This window comes from Agelaius phoeniceus, chromosome 11, assembly GCF_051311805.1.
Source record: "Agelaius phoeniceus isolate bAgePho1 chromosome 11, bAgePho1.hap1, whole genome shotgun sequence".
NCBI lineage: Eukaryota > Metazoa > Chordata > Aves > Passeriformes > Icteridae > Agelaius > Agelaius phoeniceus.
This window is the reverse complement of record NC_135275.1, coordinates 10,656,338-10,669,670: the sequence shown is the minus strand read 5'-3', so window position 1 is coordinate 10,669,670 and position 13,333 is coordinate 10,656,338. Positions and strand designations below refer to the sequence as shown.

Here is a 13,333-nt window from a genome sequence, read left to right as displayed (position 1 = left end):
AGTAGTTTGAAATGTGGGAAAACCAAGTAACAATTGCAAAGATCATATTGCTTGTCACACTCAGCCTTCAGTGGTAGTGCTCTCATTGCCATATAGGCTCTCAGGCTTGGAGGCAGAGCACTTGTGTTTTCCAACACCTTTGCTCTTAAAGATCAACAAATAGTGGCCAGAGCAGGAATTGGATGATGCTTTGTTTCCCTTAGTCCTTATATACAAGTGCTTATTAATAAACTTTACATTGAAATTAATTTTCCTTTGATTATCTGACTTTTTAATACTGTTCTTCAGTTTACCAGATTATTATTTAAGTAACCTGTGCTGTAAGAAGTGTGATTTTTGCTAGAACTCTCCTAAAATTCTAGGATGGAATCTGAATGGTGTCCACCAATAGAATTATTTATCTTACAATAACTAGGTGAGATAAGAACATGAATCAAGAGCAGTGTACTGACCCTAGGTGTAGTTTGCCTTCTGAGAGATTAAGTGCAGCAATGTGTGATTATGAGTTTGCTAGTTGATCTTAAGGGTTTCATGAAAGTCAGGATACAAATTCTAATCAATGTGGTGAAACAGAGCTGAGAAAACACTGAAATGCTTTCCTTGAGAATCACCTCTAGGAACAGCTGTCTCACTAAATTATTGTCAGTGCAGTCTTTGAGCACCTGTACAGCAGAAACAGCAAAACTTGTACATCTTTGCAACAGCAGAAAGTAAGCATAATAAAGGATCATGGAATTTTCTAAGTCAAATATAAGATGTGCCTGAGCATGAGTGGAAAAGTAGAAAGATATAACATGATCTAGCTTTTTACAAAGAAAAGCGCCTACATGTTTTACTCAGTTATTGACAGAAATGGATATTAGCTGAGCAGGATGCATGCAGTGTTTGGATGACAAGAGGAGTATTGATTCTATACTCTCACTTCCTTTTATACAGAATAGAACAAATCCTCTCTGGTCATACAGTGCAAAAACTGGGGATTAAGGCAGGATATGTTGAAGGGGATATTCATTCTGGTCACAAATCTGTACTTAAATTGCAATGAGTTTACATTATATAGCCAACAGATGTGTAAGCGTGTGATGTGCAGAAAAAACGCCTGGCAGTTACAATTAAATAAACATTTTGTACTTCAAGGTGGCTCTAAAATCCCTTACCCACTCCTGGATCTTTTGGTGTCTTATCCTTAAGGTGGGTGGTGGAGAGAAAATCAATAGTAGTGGTGTGCTTGTGGAACTTAGCATGGTTTTTTGTGTGAATGTAGTGCTTGGAGCACAGAGCTGATCATCAAATTGCTTTATCTGTTGTTACCTTAAAAATTGTTTTCTTTTCCATATGGTTGAAAAGTAGTTGCAGAGATTTAATAACTCCTTTCTTTCTTTCTTAATACCTGTAAAATTGAATGTTCTTACAAGCATGCTTACTTAAAGTAGTGTGAAAAATGAGGAAAAAACCAATAAACTGTTGGAGGAAAAGTAGATAGTGCTAACAATTGAAAATTCATCACTATGGAATGCATTTGGCCTGAAATGACCCAGTACCTGTTTATTTAATTGAAGTTGGCAACAAAGGGCCCCCTGAAGGCTTCTGGACACTTCAGGAATTTGAACACCACTAAAAATTAGCCCAGCATATGGGTACACTACTATTTCAGTAATTAAGGTTATGCAATGCACCAGGGGTGAAAAGACTTCACCAACAGACAAGGAAAGGATGAGGGATAAAAAAAAAATCAAGTAGTTGAAAATGGAATCTTGACTGCATGTGAGTACAGGTTTGTATCTGACTGTTGGTGCTTGCAGTGCCCAGAGAGCTGGGAGTCAGCACTGCCCAAGCTGTCACCAGGGCAGGGAAATCAGAACTACATCAGAAATACTGGTTCTGTATCAGAACTTGGAAGCAAGAGGCGAACAAGGAGTTCAGCTTGATTTCTTGATAAGTGCTGACTGTAAGTCAATGTATACGCTGAATGTGTGTGTGTGTATATATATTTATATATATATATATATATATATTTATACACGCATGTGGTATATGTGTCTGTGTGCCTCCCACTACAGCTATTGAATTATGAGGGGAAAATTACAATCTCTTCTAAAATATCTGATTTAGGCTGCTATTTTTTTCTATCCTGTAATTTCTAATCCTTAAATAGTCTTATTTATCCGATGAACGTGGCCGTACTCTCTTTTTCTATGTTGTGTAGGTGGCCGTGGGTTTTTGCCCTCGCGTTTCTGCGCTCCGTCAGGATTTTCTGCGGCTGGGGATTTAGTGCCACCTTGTGGGAACACTCCAGAGCTGCAGATTTTTTATGGGCTTGTCCTGGATTCCTTTAGGCCATGAACAGACTCCTATGAAATCTGACAAGAATAAATCCAGATTTAACAAAGTTCACCGCAAAACCCAAGTTCTCCCAACTTGTGAAAGCCTATATTTGTTAGCTGCAGGGATCTTTTTGAGCCCTGATCATTTCTTTCCTGCATATCTGCACTTCTTTAGTAAACCAGGATGAAATGTCTTCCCAGATGGTCATCCCTGCTTTGTGATGCATCATTTGTCACTGTTGGATCTAACAACTGTTTTGAGTGGAGCCACTGAATCCCTATATCGATTTTTTTTCATTTTTCTTTTGCTGTATCAGAACACATAGTTCTAAGGCTCCTTTTCAGATTGTTTCAATGGGCAATGATTATGTATTATGGTTAATCAACTCACAGTACTATTCCTAGTAGTGAAAAAGAATTGAAAGCTGAAGAGTGCTCTTTTATGTATTTTGCTGATTAAAATAGACCAGGGGGAGGTTGAAATTGGAACTTGTATTCCTGGCTTACTAAAAGCTGTGCTTGAAATTGTCATGTGAATAATTTGTATTCATATGATTTTTGTAGTGGCTGCATTTGAGAATACATAGTTAGAAAGTTACAAAATGGAAAGGTGGCAAGGGTAAGGAGGTCAGCAAAAATAATAAAATGTCCCATTCCCACAACTTTCAGTGTTGCTCTGCATTTGCCTCTTCTGTCAATGGAGACTTCCTGTATAGAAACTTCAAGCCCCCAGTTCACATGTGAATTAAACATCAAGGTTTGCAATACAGTGCTGAGGTTTTGTTTGGTCTTCTAACTTTCCTCTTCTGTGTCTTTCAAAATAGTGTAAAATAATCACCAAAATTACCACTGGACAGACTGGCAGGCTCTCAGTCTGTTGGAGTTCCCTGTATTGCTTCTTAGATATGATGTATAGAATGTGAACTTTTACAGTGTGTCAGGGATTAAAAAAAGTCCTCTGAGAAACAAGCCCATACTGCATATTATGTGAATACTTGTTTTCATTTTCTAACATGACTCAGTGTTTTGTGGCTTGCTGTTTACTGACTGTAGGAACCATTTCTGTTCTGTTCTGTAATGACTTGATAATTGGAAGCACTATTTGGACACCTCTTTAGTTTTTCTTTTATCTGCATTTCTCCTTGGTAGCTTCAGCAGAACCTGCGCTTTGTCCTCAAAAATCTCCTTCCTCAGATTTTATTTCTTTAATAAAAGGAGTGGGATGTTTCATTAGAGGCAGATTAAAAAATAGGAAAATAGAGCCCAGTTTGTTTTTTTTTTAAATCTGGGAAAAGGATTCATTTTATTCCTTTTTTTTCCAAGGTAATAGTGAGTTCTCTGCCAGAAGGAGAAACTCTGTAGCAAAAGTTTAAGCAGATAAAGGGAGGGTCTGAAGATCAAATACCACAAGTTTTTCAGCGTTTGAAATGTGACCTTGTTTGCTCTCAATGCTCTCCTTTTGTAAGCAATTTCTTGACTTGGTGCCTGAAAAAAATTCCTTTAATGTACGCCGACCACAGTTCTTGAGAAATAAGAAAGTAACAGGCCTGTTTAGCATCCAAGGTTTTTGCTATGCTGTTATTTTGACTGAATCAGCAGGCTGCACAATACATTCTACTGTCCAAAAATAAAGAAGAAAGTACTTGCCAAATATTTTTGTTGATTATCAGGGCTTTTTTTAAAGCTGGCAAGTAGTAACAACAAATTCTTAACTTTCTGTTCTTCATTAACTGCAATTTGCATGATGGTTCACACTTAAAGAATATAATCCCATGGATATGAAAGTAAGAAGACAAATATTCCCAGGTTTTTGGGCAGGTGCATTTCAGTTGTACGTGGCCATGGAAGTAGGAATAGAGCTCAGTTCCCTGTGACAAATGCAGATCTTAATTCACACACAATCCTGCTTCTAAATTAAATGTGTGCATTTTGTTTAATTTCTTGGCCCACTCTGATCATCACTAAATGTAATTTTCTCCTCAGGCCCTAAACCAGCAGTGAGGAATGCTGATCCTATGGCATTTTACTACTGTTTAAAAAAACTCCAAGTAATTATGTAGTCCCTAGAGTTTTCTGAGAGTAAAAACTGCCCTCCAATACATCAGTAATCTATTCTGGAATCTGACAGGGCAGTGCTCAGTCTGTTCCTGGTCCACTGGGGACATAGGTGATTTCACTTTCAGGGGAGCTCTGCATTTTTTTTTCTTTAAAAACCCTGATAATACCCCCAAAACAAAAACATGCTCTTAGCTTCTCCCAACGTTTGATTAATCAGTTCCTGTGTTGATAACAAATATGTAACCAATTTTATGGAGTGAAAATGAACTAAAGAGCTATAGCTTGGTGGGGCTGAGACAAATAATATTTTACCAGTTTTTAGTTACCTGTTTGTGACTTGCTGACCTAATCTGGATATGGTCGATTCTGTACTGGACATTGATAACATAATATCCCACTAATTATAATAAAAGATTAATAGAATACTATTTGATAAAAAGCTTGACATTGAACATCTTTATGCTGGGAAAAAAAAATCTGCTTTGTGTGTGGAGACTTGAACTTGGAGATCAGCGAGATTTTGTTTTTTATTTCCTCCAATTATTATTATTTTTTGAAGTAAAATAGAAACAATATTTAATAGAAACAATAGAAACAATTATATAATAAATATACAGTGCAATGTTTTGTTAGTGAACAGCACTTATTCAGTTATAAGAATTGTTTCCACCATGTTTTGAGAGCTTTGTGTATGTTGGCAAATATCTTGTCTAAATTGAACACATTGAAAACCCTTGATAATGTACTGTTACCTTCTGAAAACTTGTGATTATTACTTTAGGGGTATATTTATTGTGTTAAATCTTTCTTCACTGGAAAGCTTTAACAGCAGAGAAGGCAATCTCAGAAACAAAGGCTTCCAGAAGGTACCAGACAGTGCATCAGCAGAATTGAAACCTTACTGTTCCTCTAGATAAAAGGCAGAGGAGATAACTGGAAGTCTATTTCATGAGAAATAGAGAACTGGGAATGATATGCTCTTGTACTTTTTTTTTTCCCCTCTTGTATCTATTTGTTATCAGTGGGGTTTGTGGGTGAGATCAGTGGGGGAGTTGAATTTTCTTTTTTGTTTGGAGAAGGCCTTGAGTGTTTTCTCACTTTGCTAGACTTGAGCTCTGGTGATGGGAAACTCAGACCATGTTTCTGTTCAGTGATTGCAGTTACTCCTGGGATTAGCTGTAGGACAGGAATGCTGCTCATCTTTGGTAAACAATTGGCAGACAGAATACAAATCACAAGCATTGATTATGTAGAGCCAAGGCCATGAGGGACGTTTTGTGTGGGGAGGGTAGAGGTTTATCATCCCAAATGGTTTAAAAGCTTCCTTGGGGAACCTTAAGTGCTTCAATCCTGAAAAAAAGGAGAAACTTTTTATGCAGGCAATAAAAGAGTTTCAGAGGAACTGGAGTTGGTGAGGGGATGGAGGATTTCTCACAGTACATAGTTACTTTATCTGTCGAGAATAATTTTAAAACATGAATGCCTAAGATTTTTCTTTGAGTATCCAGGACTTCTAAACCCTGCATTGTTCTTAGCTGTGTAGTTAATGTTCAGACAGAACTACTGGGAAACAAATAATAATCTGCTGTTCTTAAACTGACATTGATTTCCATGCCTTGTTAAAAAGTATTTTATATTTCCCCCTGTAAATTGTAAATATACTATTTAATGACTCTGGCACTACTAACTCTATTTCTTGAAAGGGAAGAGGTGAAAAAAAGGAGGTCAGTGTTGTCATAGCAGCATAATTGTACTACTTAAAAGTTGTCATGGTAAGGATCACCTAAATACAAACCCCTGCATTTTGCTATGATACTGATGACAAAGGTTTTAATTAAACCTCTTTTCAATAACTAAAGAAATTGTTTCCCCCCCCCCCCCCCCCCCCCCAAAATATATCTTTGCAGATTATTCCTCTCAAGTCTGTTTGACCTGTTACATTTCTAAAAGTCTCTTCCTCTTGACCTTCTGGTTCTTGTGATTACAGGCTACAAGATTTGGCACACCAACATCTGTCAGCCCACAGCAAAAAAGGGAATTAGGAAAGAAGTAAATTTACAGGTTGTTCCTTAAAAAATAGGTGCAAAGCTGCTCTGAATTTGCAGTACTAAAGCTTTTTAGCCTGTATGGGGATGCATTTTTGTTCAGTGACCTCAAGTCTTCAGGCAATACTTGTTTTTTTGCCAAAATGCTTATGTGAGATGATCTGGAGAAGCTGACTGAATAGTAGTGAAGTCTGATACTTCAGATTAAATATGCCAGCACTGCCCTGTCAGATTCCAGAATAGATTACTGATGTATTGGAGGGCAGTTTTTACTCTCAGAGAACTCTAGGGACTACATAATTATTTGAAGGTGTTTTAAAACAGTAGTGGAAAGCCATAGGATCAGCATTCCTCACTGCTGGTTTGGGACCTGAGGAGAAAATTACGTTTAGTGATGATCAGAGTGGGCCAAGAAATTAAAACAAAATGCACTTAATGAGAGTATTTACTTTAGAGGCAGGATTGTGTGTGAATTAAGACCTGCATTTGTCACAGGGAACTGAGCTCCATTCCATGGAAAAAAAAAGATGTAAATGTGTATGACCAGATTGCTTATTTAACTTGCAAAGCCCAGGATGAGGGGCAATCTTAAGGGAATGATAGAGCGCCTTGTTGGGCCCTTGATTATTAATGGAGGAGGAAAAGGAGGAAAGGTTTGAACAAGAAGCTGATGGAGGGGGGTGTTCTTTATCAGTGTTTGTTCTCTGGAGCAATTGTACTGAAACCCTACTGGCCAGGAAGTGCCTGGGTATGGGCTGCTCATGGAACATGGAGAGTGAATCTTGTGCTTTCTTTTGCTTCTGTGCATGGCCTTTGCTTTTGTTTTATTAAACTGCCTTTACCTTGACCCATGAGGTTATTTCATCTTCTTCCCCTCCTGCTCCCAGTCCTGCTGAGGAGGGGAGTGATGGGGTGGCTTGAGGGAGTCCTGGCCTCCTGCCAAGCTCAGCCCACCACATCTGTGGCAAGAAATGCAGATTTAAGAGTATGTGACAAGATTCCTTACCAAACTTGCAAAGCACACTTGTAAGGGCAAGCTTTATAGAACTTGACAAGACACCAAATTTAAAGGCATAAAGAAAGAAAAAGTGAGGAAAGTCAGACAAGAATTCTCTCTTTTCAAATGTGTGGTTATATCAGCAAACAGTGTTATGCAAAAGCTCTCTCACATCTCACGCTCAGAAATTTTAATGCTGAAGATTCATCGTGTGTGGTCAGAATCTCTTGCTATTCCTCCCAAATTAGATTTGTCTTTTCCTTCCAACTCTTTCTGTCAGTCCTGTCTTACTCAGGCAAAATTCTAGTCAACGGATTTTCAGTGGGTTTTTTTGGAGACCAGATTTATGAATTGTAATAGGCAGATGAGGAAATGCATGAGAGAATTAATTTCTTAATTTATGGTAATGAAGCAAATGTCTCCAATTCCCCTTCTTTTTTTCTTTAAAGAAGAAAATTAGGATTTGCATGTTTTTCTTTAAAAATACTTAGTTACAAATATTTGCAAGTGTAATGCTTGTACTTATTTCAGTAGCACAAGTAAATTTAACGTACAAATTGATTTAGATGCAGTTCATAAGAAAGCTTTCAGTAGTCTGTTTCCTCTTAATGATAGAGCCTCATACTGTGGAGAAATAAAATAGAACAGTAATAGATTATGGAATAAATAAGGAAGTTTGATTTTAGAGAATGAGAGTATGGCTGACAGGATAATTTGCTGTTATATTTGTTGAGGTGTATTCTTCAGGTATAGCTGTAGCTTTCTATAGCATACAATTACACAGGATGATTTTTTTGCAAAGTCTTCCGTATAATTTTATATTTGCCACTGCCAAGAGACTAGACTGTGTCAGCAGATTCAGCCCTGCCAGTTCTCTGTTAACTGGGGTGGGAAAGAAACAGAATCAGGAGCTAAAATCCAGTTGACTGGGTTCTTGAATGTGTTCTTGGCTTTTGGTGGCCCTGTGATGGTGCAAAGCTTGAGAAGCTGTGTGCTTCTGTAGGTGGACCAGCAATTTGAAATCAGCAAGTCTCCTTGTGAGTTCATTCCCCTCTGCTGTTCCCCACATCTGTGGCTTTAGGATGCTCTGGAAGTGTTTCTATGGCCCAGGTCACACTGAGGCAGGCGAGTTCTCAGCAGGCAATTCTTTTGGGTGTAGTTAGTTGGCATAGACTAGAGGATCTTCCTTGTGTAGAACATGAATTGAAGTCTGGGAAGAGCTGTTAGTTAATCTTCCTTTTATAGTTTTGTTTCAGTTTATGGGGCAATTCACAGTTCCATGGATCGCTTCTTGGAGCTGGGCTGTAAAGAAGGATTGAAAAAGTTCTGAGACAACTATTTATATATTGTCAAGAAATTGGCATGGAAATATTTCTGGTCAACTGGTCCATTTTTAATAGAAATTATAAAAAATGCGATAGATTTTACATGTTTTTAAAAAAAAATCCTGTAAAGTTCTGTGTCTGTAATGACAACCATGTGACAGATATTCACAGCACTCCTACATTCCTTCCCCTGCAGCTAATTATACAATTTCTTTCCACCCTCACACCATTTGTTCTTTCCTTTCCTTAGCAAGCTGCAGATACAAAAATCTGTGCCAGCAGAAGTCTAAATCTGGTCCGCCATGTTCTTAGTCTTGAAGGTGTACAAAAATGGATTCTTCTATGTTAAAGTAGCAGTAGTCTGCCACAGTTGAGGCTGTTAGTTTTAAGGTAATGACAGAGAAGCAGCCAGAACTACTGTCATGCTTAGTGATGAACGTGGGCCTGGGTGGAGCCTAAGGAGAGCATGCACAGGCTGCTGGGGGCAGAAAAGGAACTTGTCTCATTTATCTTAACCAGAATTGTTGCTTGAGTTCTGATTTCTAATTATTTTTGTGTTGATCCAACAATTTTTGGTATTTAGAGCTTACATTCAGAAGGTTTGTGTGTTATCAATGTCAAGTTTATTTTCATTTGTGGGTTAGAATATGGTATTTTAGAATGTTTTCTTTTGCTTAGCTAGATTTCTATAGACATATGGACATTTTATATATAGGAACTACTTGACTTTGGAAAAACATTCGTTTGTAAATAGGTTGTAGCATGAAGTAACAAATATTGTCTGATTTAACATTAGGTGGATGCATCTTAAATCATTATTCAGATCAGGGAAATAATTTTGACTATTTCTGGGGTGCTGGTAGTTACTGAATATTGCTGTTGCTTAGATGTAGCCTGGTAGTACAGGGAAGGTTCTTGGTCAGGTGTGAGAAGTAGGACAGTGAAATAATTTTAGAAGCCAGAAGGTGTAGTCAGTCTTGGGGTCACAAGCAGTTGGCACATTAGTAGATTCAAAGTGGGGAAGTTTTTACTTCTAAAGGATTTTAAAGTTTACTGGAGTTTTAAAGCTTATTATAGCTAGTTAAAAGATGGTGAGATTAAGAAAAGATGAGTTGCCATTAAATAAAAGCAGGGCTGTAAATGAGTGGCTTACATGTGTATGTTCTCAACTGAGTGTGTGCCTAGTAAGATGCAGATACTAAGAGAATTAAGATCTGTACCTAGATTAAAGTAGTGCTTATTTAATGATAGAAGAGATTCAAAGTGTCTTACTGAATTCTACCACTGGCAATACTTCTTTTCCATTTGAAATAACTGATAAAAGACATTATTTCAAAAGGTTGTTTTCTTAAGGTGATTTTAAAAGGTTTAGAATTTTTCCTTTAGTTTAAATCATTGCTAAAACACAACAGATTTACATGTACTTGTGTAAAACATGAAGGTAGTATCAAATGAAATGTTTTGTTGTCTGATTGGTGTCTGTGTTGTTGCTGTTTTGGTTTTTTTTTGGTGTGGTTTCTGTTTTGTTTTTTAGAATGTGGAGTTGCAGAACATCAATTAAACCTAAAAGATCTGATGACATGCATTTAAGTCCCCTAATTCCTGCAGTTAAATGTCTTTTAGTACAGACTGTCAGCCTGTTCAGGATTTCATATTTCTAAAAGCTCAGTATGCTGTGTAAGCAATGAGTAGAGGGAAAAATGAGAAGAAAAACAAATTCAGATGAGGATATTAATCTGAAATGAGCTTCATAAGCTGTAGCAATTTAGGCTAATTATCTGTACTTCAACCCTAACATGGGAAAAATCCATTTTGATTTTGATCTGCGTTGAGTAAGGGAGTGCAAGACACACCTCTGGAACAGAGACAGATCCCTGTACTCAGATGTAATATAATATTTTAGGACAAGTTAGTGTTCTGAAAAACCTAAAAGTGTAAAAGAACAGCAATGTCCAATAGGAATGTTGTAATTTATCACGGGACTGATTATTTCAATTATGCTTTTCTTTGTCACCTCTATTGAGTGAAGTCTGTCTATAAGTTTATATGTTTGAGTACTGTGAATTTATTGTTGCCTTTCTGTATAACTCAATAAAATTATTTTTTTCTGTTGAAGATACTTTTTGTTGAATTCAGTTCTTTCTGTTGAAACTCCTTTGCTTGCATCTGACCTTTATTTCTGTTGATTTTGCTTCATTTTTTCGTTTACCATGCTGTTCAGTTTTTGGATGCCAGAAGAACAAAGGTTTGTCCACTACTTGCAGTAAATTTAGTTTTCAAAATTCAGTATTGCTTATTGTGTTTTTTTTTTTGTTTGCTTTTTAGAGATACAGTAATCCTGTTTACTAAACTTTTCATAGCTTTAGCTTCCAAAATGAAAAAATGAAACTGACTGGCCCCAACTCAGCCCCTCCCCAAAGTCCCCTTTAATTGTAGTGAGGGCTTTGATTGACTTTATGAACAGCAGTACTGTTGGGCACCCTGAAGAGCAGATTTATCTTTAGTCTATGAGGTAATTTAGAAAACATGGAATACTGAGTCGTTGAGCTTTGTAGGTACATTGATTGTTCTAATGGATGTGTCACTGCCTAGTGTTTGCATTTGTTGCTATTAATTTTATCTGTAGCTGGCATTATTTTGTGTCTGTGTATGTTGTCTTCTCTTTTCTTTCTAGAAGCACTTGAAAGATATCATTACAAATATTGTCACCTGCATTTGATATTATATAAGATCATTTGGTATACTTTCATTACTAATTCTGATGACTTTTTGTAACAGCATACAAGATAACTTGAATCAAATACTAATTCTATAATCAGATCCTAAGCTAATTTTTTCTCTTTTGTCTTTATTGCAGCATCTGCAAATGACAATCCAGGCACTTCAAGATGAGCTTAGAACCCAGAGAGACCTTAACCATCTTCTCCAGCAAGAAAGTGGGAACCGAGGGGCTGAGCATTTTACCATTGAGCTCACGGAGGAGAATTTTCGAAGACTTCAGGCAGAGCATGATAGACAAGCTAAAGAGCTCTTCCTGTTGAGAAAAACTCTAGAAGAAATGGAGCTTAGGATTGAAACACAAAAGCAAACACTAAATGCCAGAGATGAATCAATAAAAAAGCTTCTAGAGATGTTGCAAAGTAAAGGTTTGCCTTCTAAAGGAATGGAAGATGACAATGAGAGAACTCGAAGGATGGCAGAGGCTGAATCTCAGGTTAATCATTTAGAAGTGATTTTAGATCAAAAGGAGAAGGAAAACATGCATCTTAGAGAGGTAATTAAAAACTCATTTATTTATTCAAAGTACATATTTTTGTTAAAAATAGTCATGGAACTTGTTACAGTTTTAGAAATATAATTAGAATATTTAAGTGTTTTCTTTTTGTGCTCTAATTTTTGGATGAAAAGGATAGCATGCATTTGTGTTACATCTGTAATTAGTACTCAGTAGGACTGTATGATATTTGAAAGCAAGAATAAGAAAGTATGGAAGAGAAGTAGGTATATTTGGGCTTATTGTTTCTGAAATGTTGCTTTGCAAAGTTTCTTTATCCTTTCATTTTGATGAAGTGATATCTGGCAAGTGAAGACTAGACCTACTGAAGAGGGAAGTGACACCTGCTGCTGCTCTAACTAAGGAGTCATGAGTGCATGCTATCTTTGTGTTGGGTTTTTATGCCTCTAGTGTTTGAAAAGAGTGTTTTAAAATAATTTTCCTTCCATATAAACAAAGGCTTCTGCCTATGTGTATTTCTACTATATTTTCATGTGGGGATACTCCAACTTTTTACATAAATATACTGTAATGTCACATAAAAACACTGTGCTGCTGACTGTGCTCTACTTTGAGAAAACCTAAATTTGATCCCAAGCCCACCTGCACCAGCTGCCTACATCACTTGTAAATGCATTTTTGGGACTGGATTTGGATGATTGGATTAATACAATTGAAAGAAAATCTGGCCTGGTGTCAAGCCCATCTGCCCCTTTAGATTCCAGCAGTGTTCCCATGTGACTCTGTCAGGCAAACAAGGCAGGCCCAGTCTTCCTCACCAAGACCCTGCTAAGGAGGGTGAAAATTTGCAGGGAGGTTGTGGACAACTGCACACAGCAAGGGAAGTCAGGATAAACATTCTGTTCACTGAGAAACTCAGCAGCAGTGTGGTCACTGACAACACCAGTTTGCCTGACGGCTCAAACACAAATGAAATTAGTGCAAGAGCTTAAGAATTAAGCCTGAGATTAAGAACAGCTATTTACATCTAGAGACTGTTGGCAAAATATTTTCTTTGCTGTGGACAAATTATTTTATGTTTAGCCTGTGTTCCTCTCTAACGTAGAATATGCATTGAGGACTCAGTAGTTTCTGCTGCCCATTTGAAGCTTAGAAAGTGGAAAATGTCATGATATCCTTCAGTAAAGTTTTCTTGTGGAGATGTGGATCCTGAATATTTTCACAGGCAGAATTTTAATTAAAAATGATGTAATGCATTAATGGATTCTGAAAGGAATTGCATAAGGAGCTAATGATACTGAATTTGTGATGAGGAAGGGTTGTGGAATAAGTTCTATAAACTAGCAGAC

The 13,333-nt window shown here is 37.1% G+C and overlaps 1 protein-coding gene across 10 annotated transcripts in view; it reads left to right on the top strand.

Moving 5' to 3' along the window:
- ERC2 (ELKS/RAB6-interacting/CAST family member 2) overlaps positions 1 to 13,333 on the top strand; it is a 394,125-nt gene that overhangs the window by 27,862 nt on the left and 352,930 nt on the right. For all 10 annotated transcript variants that reach the window (XM_077184350.1, XM_077184349.1, XM_077184348.1 and 7 more), the window contains exon 2: positions 11,607 to 12,023. In XM_077184350.1, coding sequence (XP_077040465.1) covers positions 11,607 to 12,023 — 417 coding nt within the window. The remainder of the gene's footprint in view (positions 1 to 11,606; positions 12,024 to 13,333) is intronic.